Source organism: Esox lucius, chromosome 7, assembly GCF_011004845.1.
Source record: "Esox lucius isolate fEsoLuc1 chromosome 7, fEsoLuc1.pri, whole genome shotgun sequence".
Lineage (NCBI taxonomy): Eukaryota > Metazoa > Chordata > Actinopteri > Esociformes > Esocidae > Esox > Esox lucius.
Window position 1 is genome coordinate 38956761 of NC_047575.1, and position 26832 is coordinate 38983592.

Sequence of the window (26832 nt, forward strand, 5' to 3'; positions counted from 1 at the left end):
GATTCCCAGAACCATAGAAAAATAAAATCAGATGTATGGTAAGTCCTTAATCAGATGTTAAAACTGAACTCACCTGTACTCTGGGTTATTGCAGGTGCTGCTGTTTGGAATATAGATGTGTTTTTTATTGATGTAGGACACAAAGAACAACAGATAACCTACTGAACACTACAGACACATTATAACCCTGACCAACATCACTGACACAACATCATTACCCTGACCTCCATCACAGACACAACATTATTAACCTGACCTCCATCACAGACATAACATCCTTACCATGACAACCATCACAGCCACAACATTAGTACCCTGACCAACATCACAGACACAACATCATTGCCCTGACCACCATCACAGACACAACATCATTACCCTGACCACCATCACAGACACAACATCATTACCCTGACCACAATCACAGGCACATCATTATTTTAATCAGATATAAAAAACAGAGGAATTTAAATACTTTATTCTTACCATCAGCGCAGATGAAGGGGTGTGTGTTAACACAGTTGTCATCTCTCCACAGTCCAGATGGGAACTGAACTTCACCACAGAACTGTCCCTGTGGTTTTCCTGGACCTGCCCCAATCGGCTTGCCTGAGTCCCAGTTTCTGAAGAGGGAGCCACTCTGGTCGGACCACCTCCACTCTCTATACAGGCCGATCCACACAACCAACCCTGACTGGCCGTAACTCTGTTGCTGTTGATGGGAAATGTTGATTCTCTTAACTCAAGTGGCCAGAATGCAGAAAAAAATTCTGAATAAGTTTCCAGAACTCACCAGTATGGCATTTTGCACTGCTGAAAGTGTTGCATCAGTCACAGTGGCCAGGTCTGTGTATTGAGTCCTACAGTAGATCTGAGCCTGAGTCCAACTCATGGACAGGATGTTATAATTGATGGGGTCTCTGACGAGGATGTAACTGTTGGTGTTTGCGTCTATTGAGAAAAAAAATATTTTGTTCAGGCCCGGCGCCAGGATGACAGGACTGGTACATTTTGTATAAACATTTAGAAGCATATACAGCTCCAGAAAAAATTAAGAGACCACTAAAACCTTTTTCTTTCCTTTCCATTAAAGTTGAAAAGGAAAGTTTTGAGTGAGGAAAAGAAGCATTCAATTTGCAGTGGTCTCTTAGTTTTAACCCTTCTGTTCCTCACTCAAGACCTTCCTTTTCAACTTTTTTGGGAAAGGAAAGAAAAAGGTGCAGTTGTCTCTTAATTATTTCCAGAGCTGTATGTGCATATATGCAGAGCCAATCGTGAAGTGTTGATCGTAACGTGTTGACAAGTTGAACAGACGTGTTGATTGGACCCTGTCTAATTTATATACCACTGGCAAAGTAAATGGGGAAACAAAACTGAAGGGGCACTAGTTTCTATCTGAGGGTGCAATGCCCCCTTTTACAACCTGTAGCTAGTGACATTTTACAGGGTGGAGCTTTTCAAAGAGAGGTGGTGCTTCTAGATCTTCTTAAAGGTTGATAGTCAGTCAGTGTAAACATAATTAAATTATCTCTAAATGTAGCAGTTTTGTTACGTAAATAATGTAAAGATTTTATTTTCAATAATGTTAAAACCCTTGACAGTATCGAGACACTCAGGTAGTATTAAACCGGCTAACTGACAGACAGAAGGATGGACAGACAGACAATGAAAGCACTGACTAACATGTAAACTCACCATAACAGACAAAATGTTTTTCCCCATCACAGTTGGCATCACTCCATTTCTCCTTAGACATGTACACACAGAATTCATTATCGTTTACATTATCCGGTTGTCCTACATCCCAGAACCCACTTCCCTCTAACTGTGTGTCGTTCAGAGACCACGTCCAGCTGATGTTATAGAGCCCAATCCAGGCGGGTCCCCTCCAACCAGCAGGCAATGCGTTGATGAGCTCATCCATCTCTGTCTGATTTCCTATGGTGACCAGGTCACTGTAGTTCTCTCTGCAGTAAAGCTGAGCTTGAGACCAGGTCTTAGTCATGTTCACAAAGTGATACTGACAGGTGCAACATGAGAAAAGGCTGAACAGACCTGAAAAGATCAAACGAAAATACAGCTTTTTTAAATGATCAATGTGTATTGAAATATTACGAGTATTTAGAAGCAGGTAATGTAAGAACTGACGATGTTGCGTTTCCTTTACTGACCTGATATCGTTATAATAAGATGCATTGTTTTGTCCATGGCTGCACCCTACGTAGATTAAGCAACAAATCAATTCAGAGATGATATGAGCAAATAATTTGACTATCAATGCTATTGATTCTTGCTATAAAAGTCATATACTACAGGAATGTACTGTAAATAATATTTACTTTTCAAAATATGTATTTATAGGTAAATCTTCTGAAACAATTTTCCATAATTTCCCACTGCGCTGCATTTTGCACTTCAGTTGGACCATGTTTAATGTATTAAGCGAAATTGCCCAGTATATTTTCAAGGACACCTTGCTTTACAAACCTCTCAAAACCACTTTAGACAACAACAACCTTTAAAAATGTCAAGGTTACATCATGATGCAAGGTCTTTTAAATATAAAGGGCCAACTGACTGGAACAGTTTACCCTCAATAATCAGGGCATTACACTTGAATTTTTTTTTTTTTACAAATGTTAAGAACAAACTGGTTGTGCTGGCTAGCTCATAACCAACTCTCAAGAGTCCATTAGCACTGAAGCACTAGGGATTTCACACTACAACCGTAGCAGGTCGCAAAGAAAAAAGTTAGAAATGCACAAAATGCCATGTTTGGAACAGATATATCCCAACTATTATCAAGCAATTCATTATGAATTTGTAATAAAGTTGTCCATATTTGGCAAATGTGGCTTGTCTAAATTTTGTTTGCTATTGCATCAGTTCCATTTTACATTTCTATAATGAGAAATTATAGAATTTTAATAAGGCCTACCAATGGATCTCTGGTGCGCCACTTTATTTACCTGAACTACTGACTTGCCTACTGAAGTGTAGCCTGAATTGTATTGTTTGTCAGATGATTAATTACACTTTTTTGCCACAATTCTTATAGAGCTGTCCTTAAGCACTCGTCGTTGGCTTAACATTCTTTTTCCTGCTCTGCAAAATCTAAAAAAACAGGCAAGTCAAGTTGAGCCGGCCCGCAATAAAAAGTGAGGATCATTGTTGCACTCCCTGGATTCAATTTATTTTTGGCCACTGGTTGGTTTTGTATTGATTTTGTGTTGCCGCTGTAACCTCTTTACCATAGGCTAACGTTACTTTGGGCTATACTGCTATGTTGTTGTTCCTAATTATGTTAACGTTATAATGTCAATGATTCCTGCCTAGCAGTTCCCATGATGATGTTTTAATTCATTAAATCCCCTAAAACTTTTATTTATTAATGTCATTCAACAATTTAAAATGATTACCTATTAAAGAAGCCAGTTATCCATAAACACAGCCCTATCCCCAACTACACCTGTCACTGCAGCCCCATCCCCAACTACACCTGTCACTGCAGCCCCATCCCCAACTACACCTGTCACTGCAGCCCAGACGCCAGCGGCCCCCTCTACCATTTCCACTGCTCCTCTTGCTCAGTTATTCAAACATTTGTCTAATGTTTATAAGTAAACTTTCATTACCATGCTATCCTTAATCACTTATTGGTTTCATGTATACAGTAATGTGGGAGAATAAGGATTTGGAAAGAGGAATCACCATCACCATCTAAATGTACTGTCCATCTGAGGGAGGATTATATTTTTTAACCAACCACATCCAAATTAGTGATCAATTAAATCGCTACTCTGATGTCAGTGGTCAAATGTCAGATGTCAGATAAAAATGTCTGTACCCTCAGGTTCACCTGCTGCATTATTGCATGCTGGTAGAAGGTGTGGAATAAGGGTTTGCATGCTGGTAGAAGGTGTGGTATAAGGGTTTGCATGCTGGTAGAAGGTGTGGTATAAGGGTTTGCATGGTGGTAGAAGGTGTGTTGTAAGGGTTTGCATGCTGGTAGAAGTTGTGGTATAAGGGTTTGCATGCTGGTAGAAGTTGTGGTATAAGGGTTTGCATGCTGGTAGAAGGTGTGGTATAAGGGTTTGCATGCTGGTAGAAGTTGTGGTATAAGGGTTTGCATGCTGGTAGAAGTTGTGGTATAAGGGTTTGCATGCTGCTAGAAGTTGTGGTATAAGGTTTTACATGCAACAGAGATATTGGGGAGGATATCTGAACATTTCATTTTACTGTTGATAGGTCAATACATGATGATGTTGTTTCTGTGTTGTTTCTGTTATTTAGTGCTTTTCCTAGTTTGTTGTCATTCATATTGAATGTATACACACATTTCCTAATCAAGGTGAGATACCATTCTAATACCACATCCAAATATCACATCCAAATTAGTGATCAATTAAATCGCTACTCTGATGTCAGTGGCCAAATGTCAGATGTCAGATAAAAATGTCTGTACCCTCAGGTTCACCTGCTGCATTATTGCATGCTGGTAGAAATTGTGGTATAAGGGTTTGCATGCTGGTAGAAGGTGTGGTATAAGGGTTTGCATGCTGGTAGAAGGTGTGGTATAAGGGTTTGCATGCTGGTAGAAGGTGTGGTATAAGGGTTTGCATGCTGGTAGAAGGTGTGGTATAAGGGTTTGCATGCTGGTAGAAGTTGTGGTATAAGGGTTTGCATGCTGCTAGAAGTTGGGGTATAAGGGTTTGCATGCTGGTAGAAGGTGTGGTATAAGGGTTTGCATGCTGCTAGAAGGTGTGGTATAAGGGTTTGCATGCTGGTAGAAGGTGTGGTATAAGGGTTTGCATGCTGGTAGAAGTTGTGGTATAAGGGTTTGCATGCTGGTAGAAGTTGTGGTATAAGGGTTTGCATGCTGGTAGAAGGTGTGGTATAAGGGTTTGCATGCTGGTAGAAGGTGTGGTATAAGGGTTTGCATGCTGGTAGAAGGTGTGGTATAAGGGTTTGCATGCTGGTAGAAGTTGTGGTATAAGGGTTTGCATGCTGCTAGAAGTTGGGGTATAAGGGTTTGCATGCTGGTAGAAGGTGTGGTATAAGGGTTTGCATGCTGCTAGAAGGTGTGGTATAAGGGTTTGCATGCTGGTAGAAGGTGTGGTATAAGGGTTTGCATGCTGGTAGAAGTTGTGGTATAAGGGTTTGCATGCTGGTAGAAGTTGTGGTATAAGGGTTTGCATGCTGGTAGAAGGTGTGGTATAAGGGTTTGCATGCTGGTAGAAGGTGTGGTATAAGGGTTTGCATGCTGGTAGAAGTTGGGGTATAAGGGTTTGCATGCTGGTAGAAGGTGTGGTATAAGGGTTTGCATGCTGGTAGAAGGTGTGGTATAAGGGTTTGCATGCTGGTAGAAGGTGTGTTATAAGGGTTTGCATGCTGGTAGAAGTTGTGGTATAAGGGTTTGCATGCTGGTAGAAGTTGTGGTATAAGGGTTTGCATGCTGGTAGAAGGTGTGGTATAAGGGTTTGCATGCTGGTAGAAGTTGTGGTATAAGGGTTTGCATGCTGGTAGAAGTTGTGGTATAAGGGTTTGCATGCTGCTAGAAGTTGTGGTATAAGGTTTTACATGCAACAGAGATATTGGGGAGGATATCTGAACATTTCATTTTACTGTTGATAGGTCAATACATGATGATGTTGTTTCTGTGTTGTTTCTGTTATTTAGTGCTTTTCCTAGTTTGTTGTCATTCATATTGAATGTATACACACATTTCCTAATCAAGGTGAGATACCATTCTAATTAGCATGAAAGACAATAACGGGTAAAGACAGAAAGGATAGAACCCAGCCTGGCATTTCTGGTAGTGGGACAATAACACTTGTTTTTCATAACAGTGCAGAGTACACCCACAACAACCCTCACCCATGATGGTTTACTAAACCGTGTGACTGTGTCTCCTTTGCAATGTTTTTACATGTACATGTATGTCCCCCGGTGATTTATCCACTGTGTGAAGTGTCATATGTTTCTCCTTAGATGCTTGTCTGCTCTGAAAGTCCCACTGTCCATCCCTGCCCAGCTGCTTGCCTTGGACACAACACCTCTACTCCACCTCTAGGTGAATGGAAGACAGGAGCACTTCCTCTGGGTGTGTGTTTTACTGTTATTTTGTTATCATTGGATGCTTGCACATCCATTAGTGTGGATGTCTTTAGAAACTGTTGCTATTCTGTGACTGCATCCTGTTCCATTAGATCTTCCATCAAGTGATTCATTTGCTAATAGTAATAATAACTGTTTAGTTAAACAATGTGTTTATTGTTTGTTTTGTGTTATGGAACAGTACCAAAACCTATGCCTCCTTCAACACTGCCGTCTCAGACTAAACAACATTGTGAATCAGAGCAGTAATGTTATTGGTTTCACCTTATCGAGCCTGACCACCCTGCATCAGACAGGTGTCCTGCACATGGTACGGTCCATTCTGACAGACTCACCCTGACCACCCTGCATCAGACAGGTGTCCTGCACATGGTACGGTCCATTCTGACAGACTCACCCTGACCACCCTGCATAAGACAGGTGTCCTGCACATGGTACGGTCCATTCTGACAGACTCACCCTGACCACCCTGCATCAGACAGGTGTCCTGCACATGGTACGGTCCATTCTGACAGACTCACCCTGACCACCCTGCATCAGACAGGTGTCCTGCACATGGTACGGTCCATTCTGACAGACTCACCCTGACCACGCTGCATCAGACAGGTGTCCTGCACATGGTACGGTCCATTCTGACAGACTCACCCTGACCACCCTGCATCAGACAGGTGACTAAGTCATTTAGATAAGTTTCAATGGGCTGAATACAGTATATTTGAATGTCTATATTTAATCAATCTGAAACAGTAACAGGTAATGATGACCAGTTACAGTTAGTAATTCATGTATGCAACATTAATGTAACATTATCCAATGCTGAACATCTGAACAAACTAAAATATGAATTTGACTACTATGTATATACTTGGATATTCATTGCCTCTGAAAAGACTGCCAGTGAACTCTGTATCTGGGGTCTATCTGAAGTATTTCCCTCCTCCCTTTTTTGCCGCTCAGAGTTGCTTCTCGTGAGTTTTCCTATGTTTTAAACAAATTGTTGTTGCCATAGTAGTTATGTGCATAGTGGCGTGTTGTGCATGTTCGTTGTTTGAGTACACAGTCACAAGCAACAGCAGTGGAGCTGGAGAAGGACCTAAGATGTTTTCACGACAACGGAACATTGTTGGCAGAGAGACAGTTCTTCTCTGATGAAATGGGTACAACTTAGAAGAAAGAAACTGAAACTGGTATCGATCCTATTGACGTTAGAATCAATTTCAAAAACCAGTCGTAGTATCTTTAATATGGATATTTTGGGATCGAAATGCCCACCCCTAATTGTTTGCTTTTGGTGACATATTAAGCCTGTTGACTTCCTAGCAAATCTTTATTCTTCTCAGCCTACCTAGGTGTGACCAGTTTCATCATTTACCTGAGAGTTTTGTGGTTTCAGATTAGGCCTCTTGTACCGTTGCCTACACTCTAAGACCTCCTACCTTGACATGGATACCTGTCTGTCCCTTCTGTTTTTCTGCCTGTGTACTTTGGACACCTGTGTGTGACCACTGCCTGCCCTCCGACCAAGTTCTCTTCCATTTTGTCCTTGTTGTGTAGAGGGAATTTTATAAGAATGCATTATACTCTCACATTTTATGAATATATCAATATGTTAATAACATACACAGATAATCAGTATGGTAAATGGTACAATCTTCAATGTATAAAGTATACGTCTTGAATTGAAATAAACACAAATCAGCAGCATACCATCATGTGCCCTAAAGTTAAGGGCCCTAACGGATCCATTACTTTTGTGGAGTGTCCAGAACTTGAGCCACCAGTGTTTGCTGATTTAATGGTTTGGAGGGCGGACCCCAAAAAGTTGTGAAACAAAGGTAGGTGTCAATTTCTTTATTATGTATTATTACGTAGGGGCAATTTCTTTATTCTTTCTTTTTTTTGTCAATTTGAGATCTGGGGCCATTCATAGACAGCCTCGGCTGTACCGCCACGACCCGGTACCGTCCTCACTCGAAACCATACGGAACACTGTCGAACTGCAGAGCGCCGCAACCCCACTCTGGTATGCCACTGCAGATGCTTGTTCAGTAGCGAAAAGAACAGCTCAGTCCTAGGCCCACATGACTTGAACTGGGCTTGACCAATTCCATTAGATTTCTGATCTCTGAACACTTTATTTTATTAGCCGCTTATTGCAATGCGTAATATTCTATTTATGACTTCTTGTAGGGATACTTGATGCGTTTTTCGAAAAATTCCACCTTTTTAGATTCTATATCAGATAATATTATTTGAAGTTCACATTATGGGAAATATTTTCTTGTACGTTTTTTCTGACTGGTCTCCACCTTGTTTCGTGTATCGTCTGAAATGACATAGTCAATAGGGCTAATTAGGATATCTTTTCTAGGTAATTGTAGGCGTTCTTTTGGCGGAGACCATGGTCGTTGACGTACGCAGAACTATAATATCGGTCTGATTTATCAACAGAAGCATGCGTATGTGTTGCGTACACCAGTTTGATAAATCCCAATATTTTGTGCCCACGCCAATCGTAAGGAAACAGTTTTTCCACGACAGTTGGGGCTGAAATAAACTACAATCGCGCGTAAATCCACAACTCTGCCTTCAGTGTATCAATTACAACCTGATTCAATAACACCTCCGTTCAGGTTTGGGGTCAGTTCGAAATGTCTTCTAAAGAAAAACAAAAGGGATACTGGCCTTCTAGGCAGAGTTCTTCCTCTGTCAAGTGTCTGTGTTCTTTTTTCCATCTTAATCTTTTCTTTTAATTGGCCAGTCTGAGTATGGCTTGTACTTTGCAACTCTGCCTTGAAGGCCAGCATCCCGGAGTCACCTCTTCACTGTTGACGCTGAGACTGGTGTTTTGCAGGTACTTTTTGATTAAGCTACCTGTTAAGGACAGTGTGAGGCGTCTGTTTCTCAAAATAGACAGTCATGTGGTTGTGCACCGGGGCCTTCCACTCCTCTTTCTGTTCTGATTAGAGACAGTTTGCTCTCTTCTGTGAAGGGAGTAGTACACAACGTTGTACGAGAGTTTCCATGCTCAGATTTTTTTGTGATTAGTGTCAAAAAAAAGGTCTTAACCCCTGTTTTTTGGTTGATTAGATTTTTTTTTGCATTGACTTTCATCATATAGCATTCAGCCGATTCACAGTTGGAACAGACTTTGAATGACATTTCATTGCTTATTTCCAAAAATAAATATTAATCATGTTTGTTCATGAAATTGTACCAGTTTAAATGCCGTATTCTTTATCAAATCACATATTTAATCTGACAGTCGCACATTCGACAGATGGATCAGAGGATTCTCATGTCTACCTAGCGTCATGTATCAAGATGCAATATATTGATATTAGGATTTTGATAATTATGACATCCTACCTTCAGTGAGTAATTATCTCAGTAAACTGTTTCTTCATCAGAAGTCAAACTTTGCCCTTGTTCAGTCTCTCACTGTTTCTCTTAAACAGTCTCTCCGCCCTGATTGGTCTCTCTCTGATACTGTATCACTGCCTGTGTCTGTCTCAGACCAGCTCTCTTCATTTATATGTCTGGAAATTGAAACGCCCCTTTTTTTGGAAAACCACAGTTACCAGTTTGTTCACATTCATATATTTTTGATCAACCATCACAGAGATGGTAAACCCTGAAAATAGGTCACCACAACATTGTCCCCAATAGGGAAAAACTAATCTTAAAGTTATTGAAGTTAGGGTTAGCTTTAGCTTAAAATTAGTGGAAATGATAGATTTAGCAAGTCCCTACAAGTTTAGAAAAACAAACAGTATGTGTTGTACTCATCCTGGTTTTGCTATACAAGTGGGTATGAAGAGTGTAAAACCTGACAATGTACAAGGTGTTTTAGCCCACCCAAACAAAGGCTATTTCCAGATTAAGTGTTATAAGTGATTAAGTGGTTTAGGATTGCTATATTAGGTTTAGGAATCAGGAGTTAGGTATTAGGCTATGGCTAAGTTTATGATAGGTTAGATTATTGGCAATAAGATTAGGGTTATTTTAAGGTTAGGGTGAAATGATTAGCGGATACCAAAAAATAGGGGAACCATTTTTCTGCTCCTCAAAGGGATAGAAAGACAGATGTGTGTGGTGTGTCTGTTGTTGCTCGTTTGAGAGTGTGAGTGTTCCTAAACCAACATAGAACGTAATCTGCCATGCAGATCAGATCTTGTCAAGGCCTCAAAGGGTCATAGGTTAAACATGTTGCTGTGTGCTTGGGTTTCTGTATACATCTGGTTAAGCAAGTAGGTTTACATTTGAGTTTCATGATGGTCTTGGAATTTAGCCTAAGGCTAGGCTAAATTCGAAGGTTGTAATTTACTTCATTTTTTCTAGTTAATCTGTGTTTCCTCATGGTTGGCACTTGATAATACAACTCACATCAGAATTAGGTCAGATTGACAACATGCAGTAGAGGAGGATTTCTTTGGTGATGTTTATTGCCTCTGAAAACTGTTGGTCTTTGAAGCCTTATGCCAATGAACAGATGGACACATGTTTATGACAATAACCCTAAAAATCTTTAAAAGTGAAATGTAAAAAAAACTTCTAAATTGTACAGTTCATAAAAAATTTATATTTTTGCCGGACCGCGTAAGCGGAGCCGGCCTAGAAGTGCGAATGAATGAATGACCGACTGACCGTATGTTAACCACTACACGACAGAGCTGTAAGTTTACTAGGTGTTGGTATAGCCTCCTGACATTATATCATTTTGTCACACATTTACTTCACGCCGAGTTTGAATATTTCGTTAGACACCATTAACCATTGTGTTAAACAGGGTAACATTTCTTATTAAGTTTACCTCCACCACAAATAGTATCTGTGATCTGTATGGCTTTTGCCACTGGCCGTTCTAACAGCTTTTTAGCCATTCGTGAATGACATTGATACAATAACTACTGTATCAATATAGGTGAAGCTAACAGACGTTTTCGTCAAGTGAAAAGATGAGAGAATCATGTAGCCAGCAATGTGTTTGACTATCCTGAAGAAATATTAATATCCACCAGAACAGTTTTATTTTAGGCTTCCTGTTACGTAGCTTAAATGGGTTGTAGCCAGCAACGTTTTTGTCTGTCCTGAATCTCAGGCATAATGTGTTTTGACTGTTAACGGGAGTCAAACGGGAGTCTCTAACCGCTACGCTATTTAACGACACAGCCTTTCCTGTGGGTGACCAGGGTTCGATTGTTGAGAGGGCAGCCACAATTAACACATTTTATTGCAGCTTGCTGATCTAGGTTTGCTTGGTTTCTTGTAATTCATTATTTTACATGTGACATGTTCAACCCTGTTTTCCAAAAAAAGTTGGGATGCTGCGTAAAATGGAAATGAAAACAGGATGCAATGATGCACAAATCATTTAACCCCTATATTCAATAAAAAACAGTGCAAAGACCAGATATCAAATTTTGAAACTGAAAAATTTTATGTTTCTTGAAAAATACATGGCCACTTTGAATTTAATGCCAGCAACACATTTCAAAAAAGCTATGACAGGGGCAACAAAAGACTGGAAAAATTGTGTAACGCTACAAAAGAAAAACCTGGTGGAGCTTCCCAAAGCAAATTAGGTTAATTGGCAACAGGTCAGTAACATGACTGTATAAAATGAATATCCCAGAGAGAATTAGTCTTTCAGAAGTAAAGATGGGGAAGGGTTCATCACTCTGTGAAAGACTGCACAGGCAAATAGTTCAACAATTTAAGAATAACATTTCTCAATGTAAAATTGCAAAGAATTTAGTAGATCTCATCATCTACTGTACATTAAATCATTGATAGATTGAACTCATTTAAGATGGACTGAGGCGAAGTTGAAATTGTTTTTGTGAAACGTGGACGCCATGTCCTCCAGGCTAAAGAGGGGAGGGACTATCTGTTTTGTTATTAGCACACAGTTCAAAAGCCAGCATCCATTATTGTAAATGGGTGCATTAGCGCTCATGGCATGAGTGGCTTGCGCATCTGTTTAAGGAACTATTAATTTTGAACAATATACAGCTCCAAAAAAGTTGAAAAGTAAAGTTTTGAGTGAGGAACAGAAGCATTCAATTTGAAGTGGTCTCTTAATTTTAACCCTTCTGTTGCTCACTCAAAACCTTCCTTTTTGACTTTCTTGGAAAGGAAAGGAAAAGGTGCAGTGGTCTCTTAATTTTTTCTGTACACAGGTTTTGGAGCAACATACACTGATCAGCCATAACATTATGACCAATGACAGGTGAAGCAACAAGTGAACATTCTGTCCTCAAAGCTGATGTGTTAGAAGCAGGAAAAATGGGCAAGCGTAAGGATCTGAGTGACTTTGACAAGGGCCAAATTGTGATGGCTTGACGATTGGGTCAGAGCATCTCCAAAACTGCTGCCCTTGTGGGGTGTTCCCAGTCTGCAGTGATCAGTACCCATCAAAAGTGGTCCAAGGAAGGAAAAGTGGTGAACCAGCAACAGGGTCATGGGCGGCCAAGACTCACTGATGCACGTTGGGAATGAAGGCTGGCCCGTGTGGTCCGATCCAAAAGATAAGCTACTGTAGCCCAAATTGCTGAAAAAGTGAATGCTGATACTGACAGAAAGATATCAGAACCCATAGTGCATTGCAGTTTGCTCCGCATGGGGCTGCGTAGCTGCAGACCAGTAAGGGTGCCCATGCTGATTCCTGTCCACTGCTGAAAGCTATGTGAGCACCGTCTAATTGGACGGCGCTTCACTTTACAGATGGACAATGACCAAAACAAACTGCGAAGTGAAATATTCTGCAATGGAACCACTCTACTTGATGTTGAATAGCCCAGAGGACAACTTCCTCTTGCCATCTCCCTCACACTGTTAATCAGTGTAATTTAGCAGCAAATATATTTGATTAATCTAAGTGATAAGAACCGCTCCTTCTGTTGTTTTTGGTTGACACTCATTTCAACAGTGTACATCTAGTATTATTATCGGTAGTCTGAATTAATTAGCTTGCTCATAATTAAACCATGTTGCCACATGGAATAATCTTCAACCCTATAGAACCAGTGATTATGGAGGAAAACAAGCTGTGGGAAACCGTATCATTTCATACATTTTTGACTCGTTGAAAAATCATACAATATATTTCATAACATATTTTCATCAGTCAGCTCAAAATGTAATTCACTGTTGTCTGCGAATCAAATGAACAAGCATATTTTGTAGGGAAAGGATTTAGAAGGTTCATTTTAACCTGTTTTTATTTTTATAGTTGCTCTATTCACACTACTTCGACGTAGGCTATCGTTTGCCAGTGGACACGTAAAAAGCGCGTGCTTCCCTGACATGTTGGCTGCCAACGGACACCTGAAAAAGCACCATAATTGTCCTGTTCATTATATTATCCTCGATCAACATGAGGACGCCCTCTTAAGCTGATGATTATAATCCCTTTGGCATTCCATACTAATGGTCTTGTTCATTATGACGCTCTTGACACCACGTTTGACACCTGACGTGTCCTCTGCCAATGTAACAAAGCCCCGTAATTGTCCTTTGGGTTCTGACATTTTGACGCCAGGTTTAACATGAGGATGGCGGCATAAGCTGATGATTGTGACACCTTCGGTGTTCTATAGCCTACACCCAAACATTCCGATTAAACATCAACTTGGGGACCAAAAGTTGGTACATATTCCAGATGTATTGCCTATCTTAGCAAACTATTTAATGTCAACCTCATTCAGTTAACACAGCAAGCAATTACAGTAGCTAGCTAAACACACGTGTTGCCAAAATCAGGATCTATCCAAGAGTTTCATATTGGAAATTTGAAAAATATATAATTTTAAAGACTTATTTTTTTTTAATTAGTCAGTGAGTGGAAACAATTATTTCTTCTTATTCATTTGATGGTGCAAGACGAAAATTCAAGGGAGCAATGTACAACCCCCTCCCCCAGAACTGGTCAGACACACAATGGTATGAAGGCCAGACGCAGAAGAGCCTTATACAACGATTGGAATCTACTCTTTCTGTTACTAACCTTTGTTTCCTCATTGCATGTTTTTCTGTTACTATCCTTATGGTTAGCAGGTAGGTTTACCAACTTATTTACATTTCGTCATGGCTGGCACACAATTAAACATCTCACATCAGAGATCAAACTGAAAGACTCAAGGCTGTAATTGCTACCAAAGGTGCTTCAACAAAGTGTTGAGTGAAGGGGTCAGAATATTAATTTTTTTAATAGATTTGCAAAAATGTCAAAGAAATGTTGGGGTATGGGCAACTTGGCGACGTTGGATGCACCGACACATAAGGTCCCAGAGGTTCTCAGTTCAATTCAGGTCTGGGGAATGTGAGGGCCAATCAATGGGCATCAATGTGTTTGTCATCCAGGTACTGCCTACACACTCTGGGTACATGAGGCCGGGCACTGTCCTGTTCCTGGAGGAACCCAGGGCCCACTGTACCAGCGTAAGGTCTGATGATGTGTCTAAAGACATACCTAACAGCAGTCAGAGTACCGTTGGCTAGCACGTGGAGGTCTGTGCGACCCTCCAAGGATATGCCTCCCCAGACCATCACTGACGCACCACCATCATGCTGGATCATGTTGCACGCAGCATACCATTCACCACAGACTCTCCAGACTCTTTCAGCTAGACTACCTGTGCAACCTGAATGGGCAACACGTATTGCCACATGCTACCAGTAGCATAGGTGGCGATTTATGTTACCTATATATACCTATATATACACCTATATATACATATATAAACGCACTACGCACACTTTGTTTTTAATGGAGTCATAAGTTATCCATGAGAATGTTTCTTTCCAACTAGCCTAATATGTCCTTCCCTTATGTCGTCGTCCATCTTCACCGCAACTCCTAGCCTCGCTGCTCCTAGTCTCGCTGCTTCTAGCTTCACTGCTCCTAGTCTTGCTGCTTCTAGCCTCGCTGTTATGTGCTTCTGACAGGGCACTTGTGGTGGATGTCAATACACTCGCATAATTATTAATAGGTTTTGGTTTTTTAATAACAAATCTGTCCATTTTAGTTTGATTACAGTACGGATTGATTACAGAAAGCAGTACGCACATACACGAACGTCGCACGGCACTGTATAGTGGGGGATGGGAGTGGGGTCACTAAAAAAAGAAGCGTTTTCATCTGAGAAACGCTGTGATTGGTGGATAGGGAGCACCCGGAGCAGGCGACTGGTTATGTCGCTGTCACTAACATCGACATAACCAATCACAGTGTGACAGACGCTTTACATATCACCAACGGCAAGTTTAATTTTAAATGAATGTAGCCTACTGGCGGACTGGCGGTCTGGCACACGTGGGTGTTCGTGCTCGGTATTTTCGTGGGTGCTCGGTATTTTCGTGGGTGCTCGAGCCCCGGAGCACCCACGGTATCGGCGCCTATGACCAGTAGTGACAGGGACACTAGCAGAACTCGAAACTGTAGAAGAATCAGTTAGGAAGTATAAGGAAAGAGCAATTATCTGTGGCCACCACCTGCAAAACCATTACCTTTTGGGGGTTGTCTTAATGTTGCCTCTCCAGTGCACCTGTAGTCACTTTAATTTGCACCAAAACAGGAAACATTGGTTCACAATCGCTTATGCTTCCTAACTGGACAGATTGATATCCCTGAAGTTTAATTTACTTGGTGTTATACTGGGATGATACCATGTTCCCTTAAATTTTTTGAGTAGTGTAATTTATTAGGGAGACCGGTTTAAGCAGGAGAATATGAGTGTGCTAACATTATCTTTCTTCAGTCGCCCATTCCTTGGCAACACACTAAACCACCCTCCTAGAAAACTTTGTCACATTTTAAGCAATGTTGCTTGGCCAGCTTTGAATTCCTTCCTGTGTGATTATTCATTGGTTGTGACTATGAATTACTCAGTCGCATTCTTGCCATGCATACTGATAGTCAAGTTGAACGGGGGATTATGACTTTGAACAGTCATTTCTGATTTATCTTAATTACACTTTAGAGGCTTGTAAATGGCTAAAGTAGGCTTGTAAAGTAGGTGTCACGTCCTGGCTATTCCCCTAGCCATCTCTGCGCTGGGCTTGGGGCATAGTCAGGACAGGACAGGAGGTGGCACCTCTAGCCACCTCCAATCCTTTTTGGTTTCCCCAATTGGAGGCAGGTGTTAAACGTAATAACCCCCATTAAAAGATAGGTTATTATGTTTTAATGAAATATTTTACAATGCTCCACCAGCCATTGTGCAAAAACTCAGCTTGCGTTGCGGAACGCGCCCCCCATAAAGAAAATGTATGTATTTTTAATATATTTAGAATTTCAGGGGGCAAGTTGTGCCCTTACCAAGATTGCTAATAGTACGTTAGAATATATTTGTGACCTTAAGATGACATGTATTTTGGTAATGTATATCTATAAATAATGTTTCAACACCTAAAAGTGATATAATCAATAATTACATTTCATCTTTTAACTTTCAAAGGATCTGAAAAATGCATTTTAATATGGGCTTCAAAATACATTTTGTAATGTAGGCTATTTTCTATACAAAATACATATTGTAATGAGAGCATTTTTGACGATGAAATACATTTAGACAAATGGAAATGTATATATACATTTTCAAATAAATTTCAGAATAAAAATACATTTAGAAATACATTTTTGAATTAAGTTACATTTATTCGACATATATTCATATATTCCACATTAATTTTGCATTGCAAAAATATATTTACTTTCCATATGGACCATTTTAGGTCGAACACCGATTCATTTAACAAACATCTTAGTCGCCGTCGTAATACTGTTTAACACCACTTTAGGCAATCAGTGTTTGTCAACCCTGACTTTCCTTGATAAAACCGAGTTAAATCTGAGTACGTTGAACACCCTTCGTAGTATACCTCTCAGCTCTTCACTGACTCCCAATTTTTTTTAATGCTTACTGGATTTCCTCCTCTACCTGCTAAAGGCTGTTCGTTTTTTAAAGGATGATCAAGGCTTTTTTTATTTGGGTAACCAAACAAAAATGGCACTGGATTAAGTAAGAGCTGGAAGGAGTTTGCATTTACTGGACTATATCTCTCTGCATGAAGGGAAGTGAACAAATATACACCTCTGGTGAAAGGTGCCACATCCTATGAATGAGAAGAATAAGAGTAATACAGACTTCTAATCCAAAGACTTCCTTAATCACAACAAGGCTTAACAGGACTGAAACCTAAAGTGCAGGAAACTCAGACTGAAACAATAACCAACAAACAGACAAGCAACTAGAGCGGTAATGAGGGGAAAACGGGACACAGATAAGACTAAAACAGACCGAGATGAAACAAAGCAATTGAGCACCCTCTAGTGGGGGAAACAGATTGTTTTACAGAGTCTGTGAATGAACATAACAGCATGTAAGGTTGGTTTTAAAGCTGTACAGTATACTGTAGTACTGTATAAACTGTTTGCCATGACACCATTTTTGCCTTATCCTAATTGGCATTATAAATACAGATTAATGCCGCATCGTTATTGTTGATTGAAAATCTGACCATTAAAAATTGGAACATTCAGCTTTGTCCTTCCACAGATATTTTTATACATATATATATAAATATTTGTGTGTATATTTCCATATATATACATTTCCATATATATTTCCATATATATACATTTCCATATATATACATATATGTGTGTGTGTGTGTGTGTGTGTGTGTGTGCAAACAACATGACGCGTGTGCGTTTTGACAGTTCATTTTCTACTCCACACCAATTACGAAGATGAATGAGACAGAATAAGTCAGATTCAATTCATGTGGCGGTGTCATTATAATTATCATTTTTATTATTCTCCTAGACCCTAGAACATGCCCAGCCAATTGGAGAGCACTAGCCTTTCTTGATGAGCACTACATGGGGTTCCTAGAAATTGATGAGTTACATATAAAGCAATGAACCAAAACATAGGTGAAGCGAATAATGTTGATCATCTCCTAACGGGGGTACATGTCAAGGTCTGAGTAGATTAGATGGTAAGCAAACAATCAGTTCGCATTGTCAACAAGTTGAATGCAAGAAAAATGGGCAGGAGTAAAGACCTGATCGACATTGACAAGGGCCACATTTTTATGGCCAGATAACTAGGTTTAGAGCATCTCTGAAACGACAAGGCTTTTGGGGTGCTCCCGGTCAGCAGTGGGGAGTACCTACTGACAGTGGTCCAAGGAGGGATAAAAAGTTCAAGTCCAAAAGGTTTATTTGTCATTTGCAATAACAAGTTACGGCAATGAAATGCTTGGTTTTTATTTATTAGGGATCTGGGGATTGGGATCTGTAATGATCTGTTTGCTCCTCCTCCTACATCTCTCTGTGTAGAGATCCTGCAGGGATGGCAGGTCAGACCCTGTGATGCACTCTGATGTTTTAATAACCCTCTGAAGGGCTTTGCGGTTGAGGAAGGTGCAGCTGCCATACCAGGCGGTGACACAGCCGGTCAGGATACTCTCGATAGTGCATCTGTAGAAGTTGGAGAGTATCCTGGAATCCATGCCAAATCTCCTTAATCAGCATAGGAAGAAGAGCCGTTTCCTGGCTTCCTTCACCACGACGTTAGTGATGAGATCATGTCATCACTGATATTGACCCTGAGGAACCTGTTGTTGTGAACTCACTCTACTGCAGACTCAAGATGCAGGCCTTTTAATTGTACCTAGAATTTCTAAACAGCTGGCGGCAGGGCTTTTTCTCATAGAGTTCCACTACTGTGGAATGATCTGCCAATTAAGGTTAGAAATGTAAACTTTCAAGTGTCTACTAAAGACTCATCTCTACAGCACGGTTTATAAATAGGTGTAGCCTGGCCCCGGGGCGTGAAGGTGACCAGTAGGGTTGATGCTGTCCACCCTTGCTGTCTTGCCAGGTGGGTTCTCGTCGCCACTGGGATGCCCTCCCTCCAATGCCTTTCAGGGGAAGAGTCACTAGCTTGTTGTTGTCTCTCTGTTGCGCACTTGTGCAATTGGGCTGTACGCTGCTGGCAATACTCGGCCCTCCTTCAGGGGGGTTACGGTTGGTGGGTGTCCCATTAGTTGATACTTGGCAATGTGAGTGGATTGATTTCCTGCCTGTTGGGCCCTGTCCGGGGCCTCCCCCGGGTAGGGCCACAGTGTCGCCGGACCCCCCCATCTCAGTTCCAAAATGTTACGCTGTTATATTATTGTGCTGGGGGATATGAGGAATGCCCTTTCTAACTTTCCTCAGTCTCCTCCAGTTTTATATTTTAGGAGAAGATCAGGTCCTGGTCCACACCTGCGGAGTACCTGGTTTGGGGGGCCCGTTGCTGTCCTTGTCCACCTGGTCATACTTTTGACCTAGTCTAGAATCAAATACATTTCTCTGGGCTAAATCCAGAGTCTATTATTCTAATTGGACTCTTAATATCTCACCCGGCACAGCCAGAAGAGGACTGGTCACCCCTCTGAGCCTGGGTCCTCTCTAGGTTTCTTCCTAAAATTCGGCCTTCTTAGGGAGTTTTTCCTAGCCACTGAAATCCAACACTACTGTTGTTTGCTCCTTGGGGTTTAAGGCCGGGTGTCTCTTTAAAGCACTTTGTGACAACTGCTGTTGTAAAAAGGGCTTTATAAATACATTTGATTGACCTTACCTCGTCTCTATAGAGATCAGGCCTATGATGGTTGTGTCATCAGCAAACTTAACGATGGTGTTGGAGACATGAGTTGCCAGGCAGTCGTGGGTGAAGAGAGAATACAGGAGCGGGCTCAACACACAGCCCTGGGGGGAACCAGTACTAAGAGTCAGTGAGGAGGAGGTGGCACCACCTGGGGTCTGCCCATCAGGACGTTCAGGATCCATCTGCACATAGTGGGGTCGAGACCCAGATCCCTGACCTTCACTACCAGCTTGTGGGGCACAATGGTGTTGAAGGCTGAGCTATAGGCAATGAACAGCATTCTCACATACGTGTACTAGTATGTATGAAAACACCAAAATAAATTTTGAAAGAACACATTATTTAAAATGTATATTGATATAGTATGAGCATTATTCAGAAGTAAGCAATATAAGAATTTATTTTGCATTTCCTTTACTGACCTGATAACACAACGATCAAATGTATTGTTTTGTCCATGGCTGCACCATATGTAGATTAAGGAAAAATCAAATAAAGAAATGCTATGCTATCAGCAAATAATTTAACTATCAATGGTATTGATTAATACTATGAAGTCATGTACTTCAAGAATGTACTGTAAATAATATTTACATTTCAAAAGATTTATGAATAGTTTACACTTAGGAAACTATTTTCCATGTCAAATGCTGCACTGAGATCTAATAGAACGAGAACTGTTATTTTATCTGAATCAGTATTCAGCCGTATATCATTTAAAACTTTAATCAGGGCCATTTCAGTACTGTGGTGAGGTCGGAAACCTGATAGAAATTTGTCTAAGAGACAACATTGCTGAATTGATTGAAGAAAACCTTCTCAATGATCTTGGTTATACAAGGGAGATTTGATACAGGTCTATAGTTGTTCATTATACACTCACCTAAAGGATTATTAGGAACACCTATTCAATTTCTCATTAATGCAATTATCTAATCAACCAATCACATGGCAGTTGCTTCAATGCATTTAGGGGTGTGGTCCTGGTCAAGACAATCTCCTGAACTCCAAACTGAATGTCAGAATGGGAAAGAAAGGTGATTTAAGCAATTTCTGATGAGTCTCGATTTCTGTTGAGACATTCAGATGGTAGAGTAAGAATTTGGCGTAAACAGGATGAGAACATGGATCCATCATGCCTTGTTACCACTGTGTGCCTGGTGGTGGTGTAATGGTGTGGGGGATTTTTTCTTGGCACACTAAGCCCCTTAGTGCCAATTGGGCATTGTTTAAATGCCACGGCCTACCTGAGCATTGTTTCTGACCATGTCCATCCCTTTATGACCACCATGTACCCATCCTCTGATGGCTACTTCCAGCAGGATAATGCACCATGTCACAAAGCTCGAATCATTTCAAATTGGTTTCTTGAACATGACAATGAGTTCATTGTACTGAAATGGCCCCCAGTCACCATATCTCAATCCAATAGAGCATCTTTGGGATGTGGTGGAACGGGAGCTTCGTGCCCTGGATGTGCATCCCACAAATCTCCATCAACTGCAAGATGCTATCCTATCAATATGGGCCAACATTTCTAAAGAATGCTTTCAGCACCTTGTTGAATCAATGCCACGTAGAATTAAGGCAGTTCTGAAGGCGAAAGGGGGTCAAACACAGTATTAGTATGGTGTTCCTAATAATCCTTTAGGTGAGTGTAGATGCATCCAGTGTTCTCTTTTTTAATAGGGGCTTATTGGCAGCTGTTTTCAGATCTGATATTAAGTAAAGCCAGCTTAATAGATATATTAGGGGTTCCTGGACTAGTAGGTTGACGTGTTTCAGTTAACAGATTAGACAAGTTGACTTTATAGGTTGCATGCTCACGATTCCTTCTATTTCTAATCAACACAGGAATAGAGATATTGGTTCCTGGCCTGTACTCAAAACAGTCAGCATTACTATTTTCACACTAGCAGGGACCCAAAGCACATCACCCGGACAGCTGCTGCAACAATCGATTTGCATAACCAAATAATTTTTGCACAAACTGTCAGAAACCGTCTCAGGGAAGCTCATCTGCATGCTTGTCGTCCTCATTGGGGTCTCGACCTGACTGCAGTTTGTCATCGTAACCGACATGGGTGGGCAAATGCTCACATTCGATGGCGTCTGGCACTTTGGAGCGGTGTTCTCTTCACGGATGGATCCCGGTTTTCACTGTACAGGGTTTGCTGATGTCAACGTTATGCATCGAGTGGCCCATGGTGGCGGTGGGGTTATGGTATGGGCAGGCGTGTGTTATGGACAACGAACACAGGTGCATTTTATTGATGGCATTTTCAATGCACAGAGATACCGTGACGAGACCCAGAGGACCATTGTTGTGCCACTCATCCACGACCATCACCTCATGTCGCAGCATGATAATGCACAGCTCCATGTTGCAAGGATCTGTACACAATTCCCGGAAGCTGAAAACATCCCAGTTCTTGCATGGCCAGCGTACACACCGGACATGTCACCCATTGAGCATGTTTGGGATGCTCTGGATCGGCGTATACGACCGCGTGTTCCCGGATGAGAGGCATTGAAATATGTTTTTCTTTAGCTGCTCCATCCTCCTGACTCTTATTATTCTGAGTATTCCAAAGTATGCATCAAACAGTTACAGAAATAGGAATGACATTCTAACATTGCGGAGGATATATTTCCATTTTATTTAACAAGATTCACAAGATCAATCATGAGTTTAAAATCAGCTTTCTCAGTTATATAATTCATGAGATTGAATATTTCAGTTACAGGCCTATGATTGTGTATTTGTAAAACACACACATCGATGTAAGCATACAAACAACTTAAATGATAGACGTTATGTCACTGATGGTTCAAAGACAAAAACGTAAAACCTTAGATAATAATATTTGTAGTCGCCCCTCTACACCGTGCAATATCAATTCTTCCCATTTCTAAGCCATAGCATGATCCAAGATTTCTTCCATTCTTTTCAAACGTTCAGCATTAACAAAAGTTTTGGATGTGTCATTCACTTTCCTTTCAATAATTTGCATCATAAGGTCCGTTACATTTCTCAAAAGAAATATATTTTCTCAAACAACATACATAAACAATTACCCATTATATCAGTTATACACCACAATAGTTATATCAGTTAAACACAACAATGACTATATCATTTAAGCCTTAAGGGTTTAAGGAGAAACATTTTCTGCATATTTTAGGCACAGTATGCCTGAGTTGGAGACAGATTTTCTTAATCTTCGGGTCTGTTCCCAGTCATTGATATCCAGGGTTGGGTAGGTTACTTTTTAAATGTAATCCATTTCAGTTACAAGTTACCTGTCCACATTTGTAATCCGTAATGTAAATGTTTTATTACTCAAACCCAGTAATGTAATGTGAATACTGAAGGCTTTTAGATTACTTTGATATTAATAGGCATTAGAAAACAAATAATAGGAATAATAGGAAATAGGAATAGCCTATAACCAATTGAACACCTTTTGCTGGATCAATCAATGTTAGAGTTTACATTGCTGACCAAAACCGGAATGAGCATTGTATGTTATGGGTTGTGAACAGGGTATTTGAATATTATTTTAGATATACTCTGTTTTTACCAGCCATCCAACCAACCAATACCAGAGAAAAAACATTCAATAAAAAAATCTAACACGCAACGTTCTCTGAGTGCTCATCACCCCTCCCTACACTGAGAAACCCAGAACCCCCCAACATCTCAAGAAACCCAGGCCCCTTAATCTCAAACAATTTCCTGACACACGCATGTATTAAACATGTACATAAAACACTTTATTACTCAAACTAAACATCCTGGAGGCTACCCCACCCCTCCCTAACAGACACAACCTAAAAGACTCCGGAAATGAACCCTTTTAACCCTTGACATCGTTGGGAATATTTATCTCCATGACCCCAAAACCGCGGTCACACCACTCAAAGTTCAAAGCAAGGAATCCCATTGTTGACTTAAACGCGTGATAAACAATAACCTAGTGATCACTGTCAGTTGCACTTTTTTATTGTGGATTTGGTAGAAGTAGATTTTGTTGTGGATTTGGTAGTAGTTGGTTTTGTTGTTGTGGATTTGGTAGTAGTTGGTTTTGTTGTTGACGTTGTAGTAGATTTTGTGGTTGTGGATTGGGTAGTAGAAAGTTCAGTTGTTTGGACTACATTTGGTAAATTCTTTGTCGCTGTTGGGGCACAAAGAACAATAATTATCAACATCACCATCACAGACACAATATCAAAACCCTGCCGTTCATGTTCACACACACAACATTAATTCCCTGGACTCCAGGACCAGTTATAGGTATAAGTGACATGAGCAGTCACTTAGAGCCCCCAACTTAGAGCCCCCAACATCTGATATAACAGGTTGATCATTACCCTAATTAGACTAAAAAAGAAAATAAGAGGAATCCAATTTATTTGGTCTTACCATCACACTTGCAGATGAATGGGTGTGTGTTAACACACTTGTCATCGCTCCACAGTCCAGATGGGAACTGAACCTCACCACAGAACTGTCCCTGTGGTTTTCCAGGACCTGCCCCGATCGGCTTGCCTGAGTCCCATTTTCTGAAGAGGGAGCCACTCTGGTCGGACCACCTCCACTTTCTAAACAGGCCGATCCACACAACCAACCCTGCCTGGCCGTAACTCTGTTGCTGTTGATGGGAAATGTTGATTCTCTTAACTTAAATGGCCAAAATGCAGATACAATTCAGAATAAGTTTCCAGAACTCACCAGTATGGCATTTTGCACTGCTGAAAGTGTTGCATCTGTCACAGTGGCCAGGTCTGTGTATTGAGTCCTACAGTAGATCTGAGCCTGAGTCCAACTCATGGACAGGATGTTATAATTGATGGGGTCCCTCGCGAGGATGTAACTGTTGGTCTTTGCGTCTATTGAGAAAAAAGCTTATGTTATAATAGAATAAAATACATTTATTAATACAGATTAATAAACATAAGAAATTAATAAAAATTAACATTTGAAATCCCTCGACTCTTTAAAAGCACTCAGGTATTAGAAAACCTTCCGGACTGATTGATGGACCGACAGATGAACAGAATGACAATGACTGACACGTTAACTCACCATAACAGACAAAATGTTGTTGTCCGTCACAGTTGGCATCACTCCATTTCTTATTGGACATGTACACACAGAATTCATTATCGTTTACATTATCCGGTTGTCCTACATCCCAGAACCCACTTCCCTCTAACTGTGTGTCATTCAGAGACCATGTCCAGCTGATGTTATAAAGCCCAATCCAAGCTGGTCCACTCCAACCAGCAGGTAATGCGTTAATGAGCTTATCCATCTCTGTCTGGTCTCCTATGGTCACCAGGTCACCGTAGTTCTGTCTGCAGTAAAGCTGAGCTTGAGACCAGGTCTTAGCCATGTTGACAAACTCATATTGATTAGAGAGGCATGAGGGGAAGCTGCTCAGACCTAAAATAAACAAATGGATCAGGTATAAAAATGCTGTAGGGTTATAAATGGTGAATGAACACTTACATTCTGCAAAATGAAGATTCATTTCCAGTAACACAAATTACAGCCCGTTATTTACAGGGTAGTTCCCACGTAACTATGTAGTAACAAGAATGTAAGTATGTTGTAAGAATGGGTAGTTATGTAGAAACAATGTAGGTCTTACGTATACTTATATGAATGATACTACTCCAAAACTACTTAGTAAACAGACAGGTGATAAAAGAAAAGACATTTTGAAAGTATATCACTTTCATTCTTATTCGTGTTTATCCATTTACCATTTAAAGGCGACTTTACTAATTATTTTATTGCAAGTTCGCTCGCAGAATTAAGGATTTAAGAGACAACAGAAAGCTGCAATTTTTTATGCCCTGCACAACTTTACTTTACATGGGGACCCTGCTAGTAACGGGCTGTAATTTGAAGGGTTACCGAATTTCCAATTGTCAAATAATTCAAGAATTATTAATGTTCTAATTCTTTGATGTAATAACAAATTAATAAAAATTAAGAAGGCAGATTTACTAAGCATTTTGTCTAGTGTAGCATTTGCTCTATTTTTCCCCAAGAAGGATTCCCAGAACCATAGATACATAAAACCAGATGGATAGTAAGTCCTTCATCAGATGTTAAAACTGAACCTACCTGTACTCTGGGTTGTTGCAGTTGTTGCTGTTTGGACCATAGTTGTGGTTTTCATTGATATAGGACACAAAGAACAACAATTAACCTGCTGAACACTACAGACAACATCTTTACCCTGACTAACATTCCAGACACAACATCATTACCCTGTCTAATATCCCAGACACAACATCATTACACTGGATCAACATCCCAGACACAACATCATTACACTGGATCAACATCCCAGACACAACATCATTACCCTGACTAACATCCCAGACACAACATAATTTCCCTGACTAACATCCCAGACACAACATCATTACACTGGATCAACATCCCAGACACAACATCATTACCCTGACTAACATCCCAGACACAACATCATTTCCCTGACTAACATCCCAGACACAACATCATTACACTGGATCAACATCCCAGACACAACATCATTACCCTGACTAACATCCCAGACACAACATCATTTCCCTGACTAACATCCCAGACACAACATCATTACACTGGATCAACATCCCAGACACAACATCATTACCCTGACTAACATCCCAGACACAACATCATTTCCCTGACTAACATCCCAGACACAACATCATTACACTGGATCAACATCCCAGACACAACATCATTACCCTGACTAACATCCCAGACACAACATCATTTCCCTGAGTATAATCAAATGATGTATGGGTAGTAGGCACAATAATCAAGTAACAATGAATATAAAGGGCCCTACTGGCTCTATTATTTTTATACAAGTTTCTTAAGTTTCTTGCACCACCAATATTGAACAAGGAACGGATCTTGGAAGGTTGTGAAACAATGGTGGTGGATGGGGAGAAAGATCCGCCCAAGAAATAACATAAGGGGATGGCCAGAAAGGTTGTGCAAGATAACACTGTATAAATGTGTGTC

General features: G+C 40.6%; 1 protein-coding gene across 6 annotated transcripts in view; it reads right to left on the bottom strand.

Moving 5' to 3' along the window:
• The window catches only part of LOC105030525 (C-type mannose receptor 2), a 35913-nt gene that overhangs the window by 2906 nt on the left and 6175 nt on the right, over nucleotides 1-26832 (bottom strand). Inside the window, exons 6-10 of one of the 6 annotated variants that reach the window (XR_004575903.1) lie at nucleotides 25918-25944; nucleotides 24868-25227; nucleotides 24514-24671; nucleotides 24205-24433; nucleotides 23613-23956 (exon numbers count right to left, since the gene is read on the bottom strand). Coding sequence is in view for 5 of the 6 variants with exons in the window: in XM_010904424.5 (XP_010902726.2) it covers nucleotides 23769-23956; nucleotides 24205-24433; nucleotides 24514-24671; nucleotides 24868-25227; nucleotides 25918-25944 (962 nt within the window). In the remaining variant the exon portion in view is untranslated. Of the gene's footprint in view, nucleotides 1-403; nucleotides 713-793; nucleotides 952-22419; nucleotides 23957-24204; nucleotides 24434-24513; nucleotides 24672-24867; nucleotides 25228-25917; nucleotides 25945-26832 lie in introns of those variants that run through there. The other 5 variants (XM_010904424.5, XM_020047783.3, XM_034292966.1 and 2 more) reach the window with 5 other exon arrangements.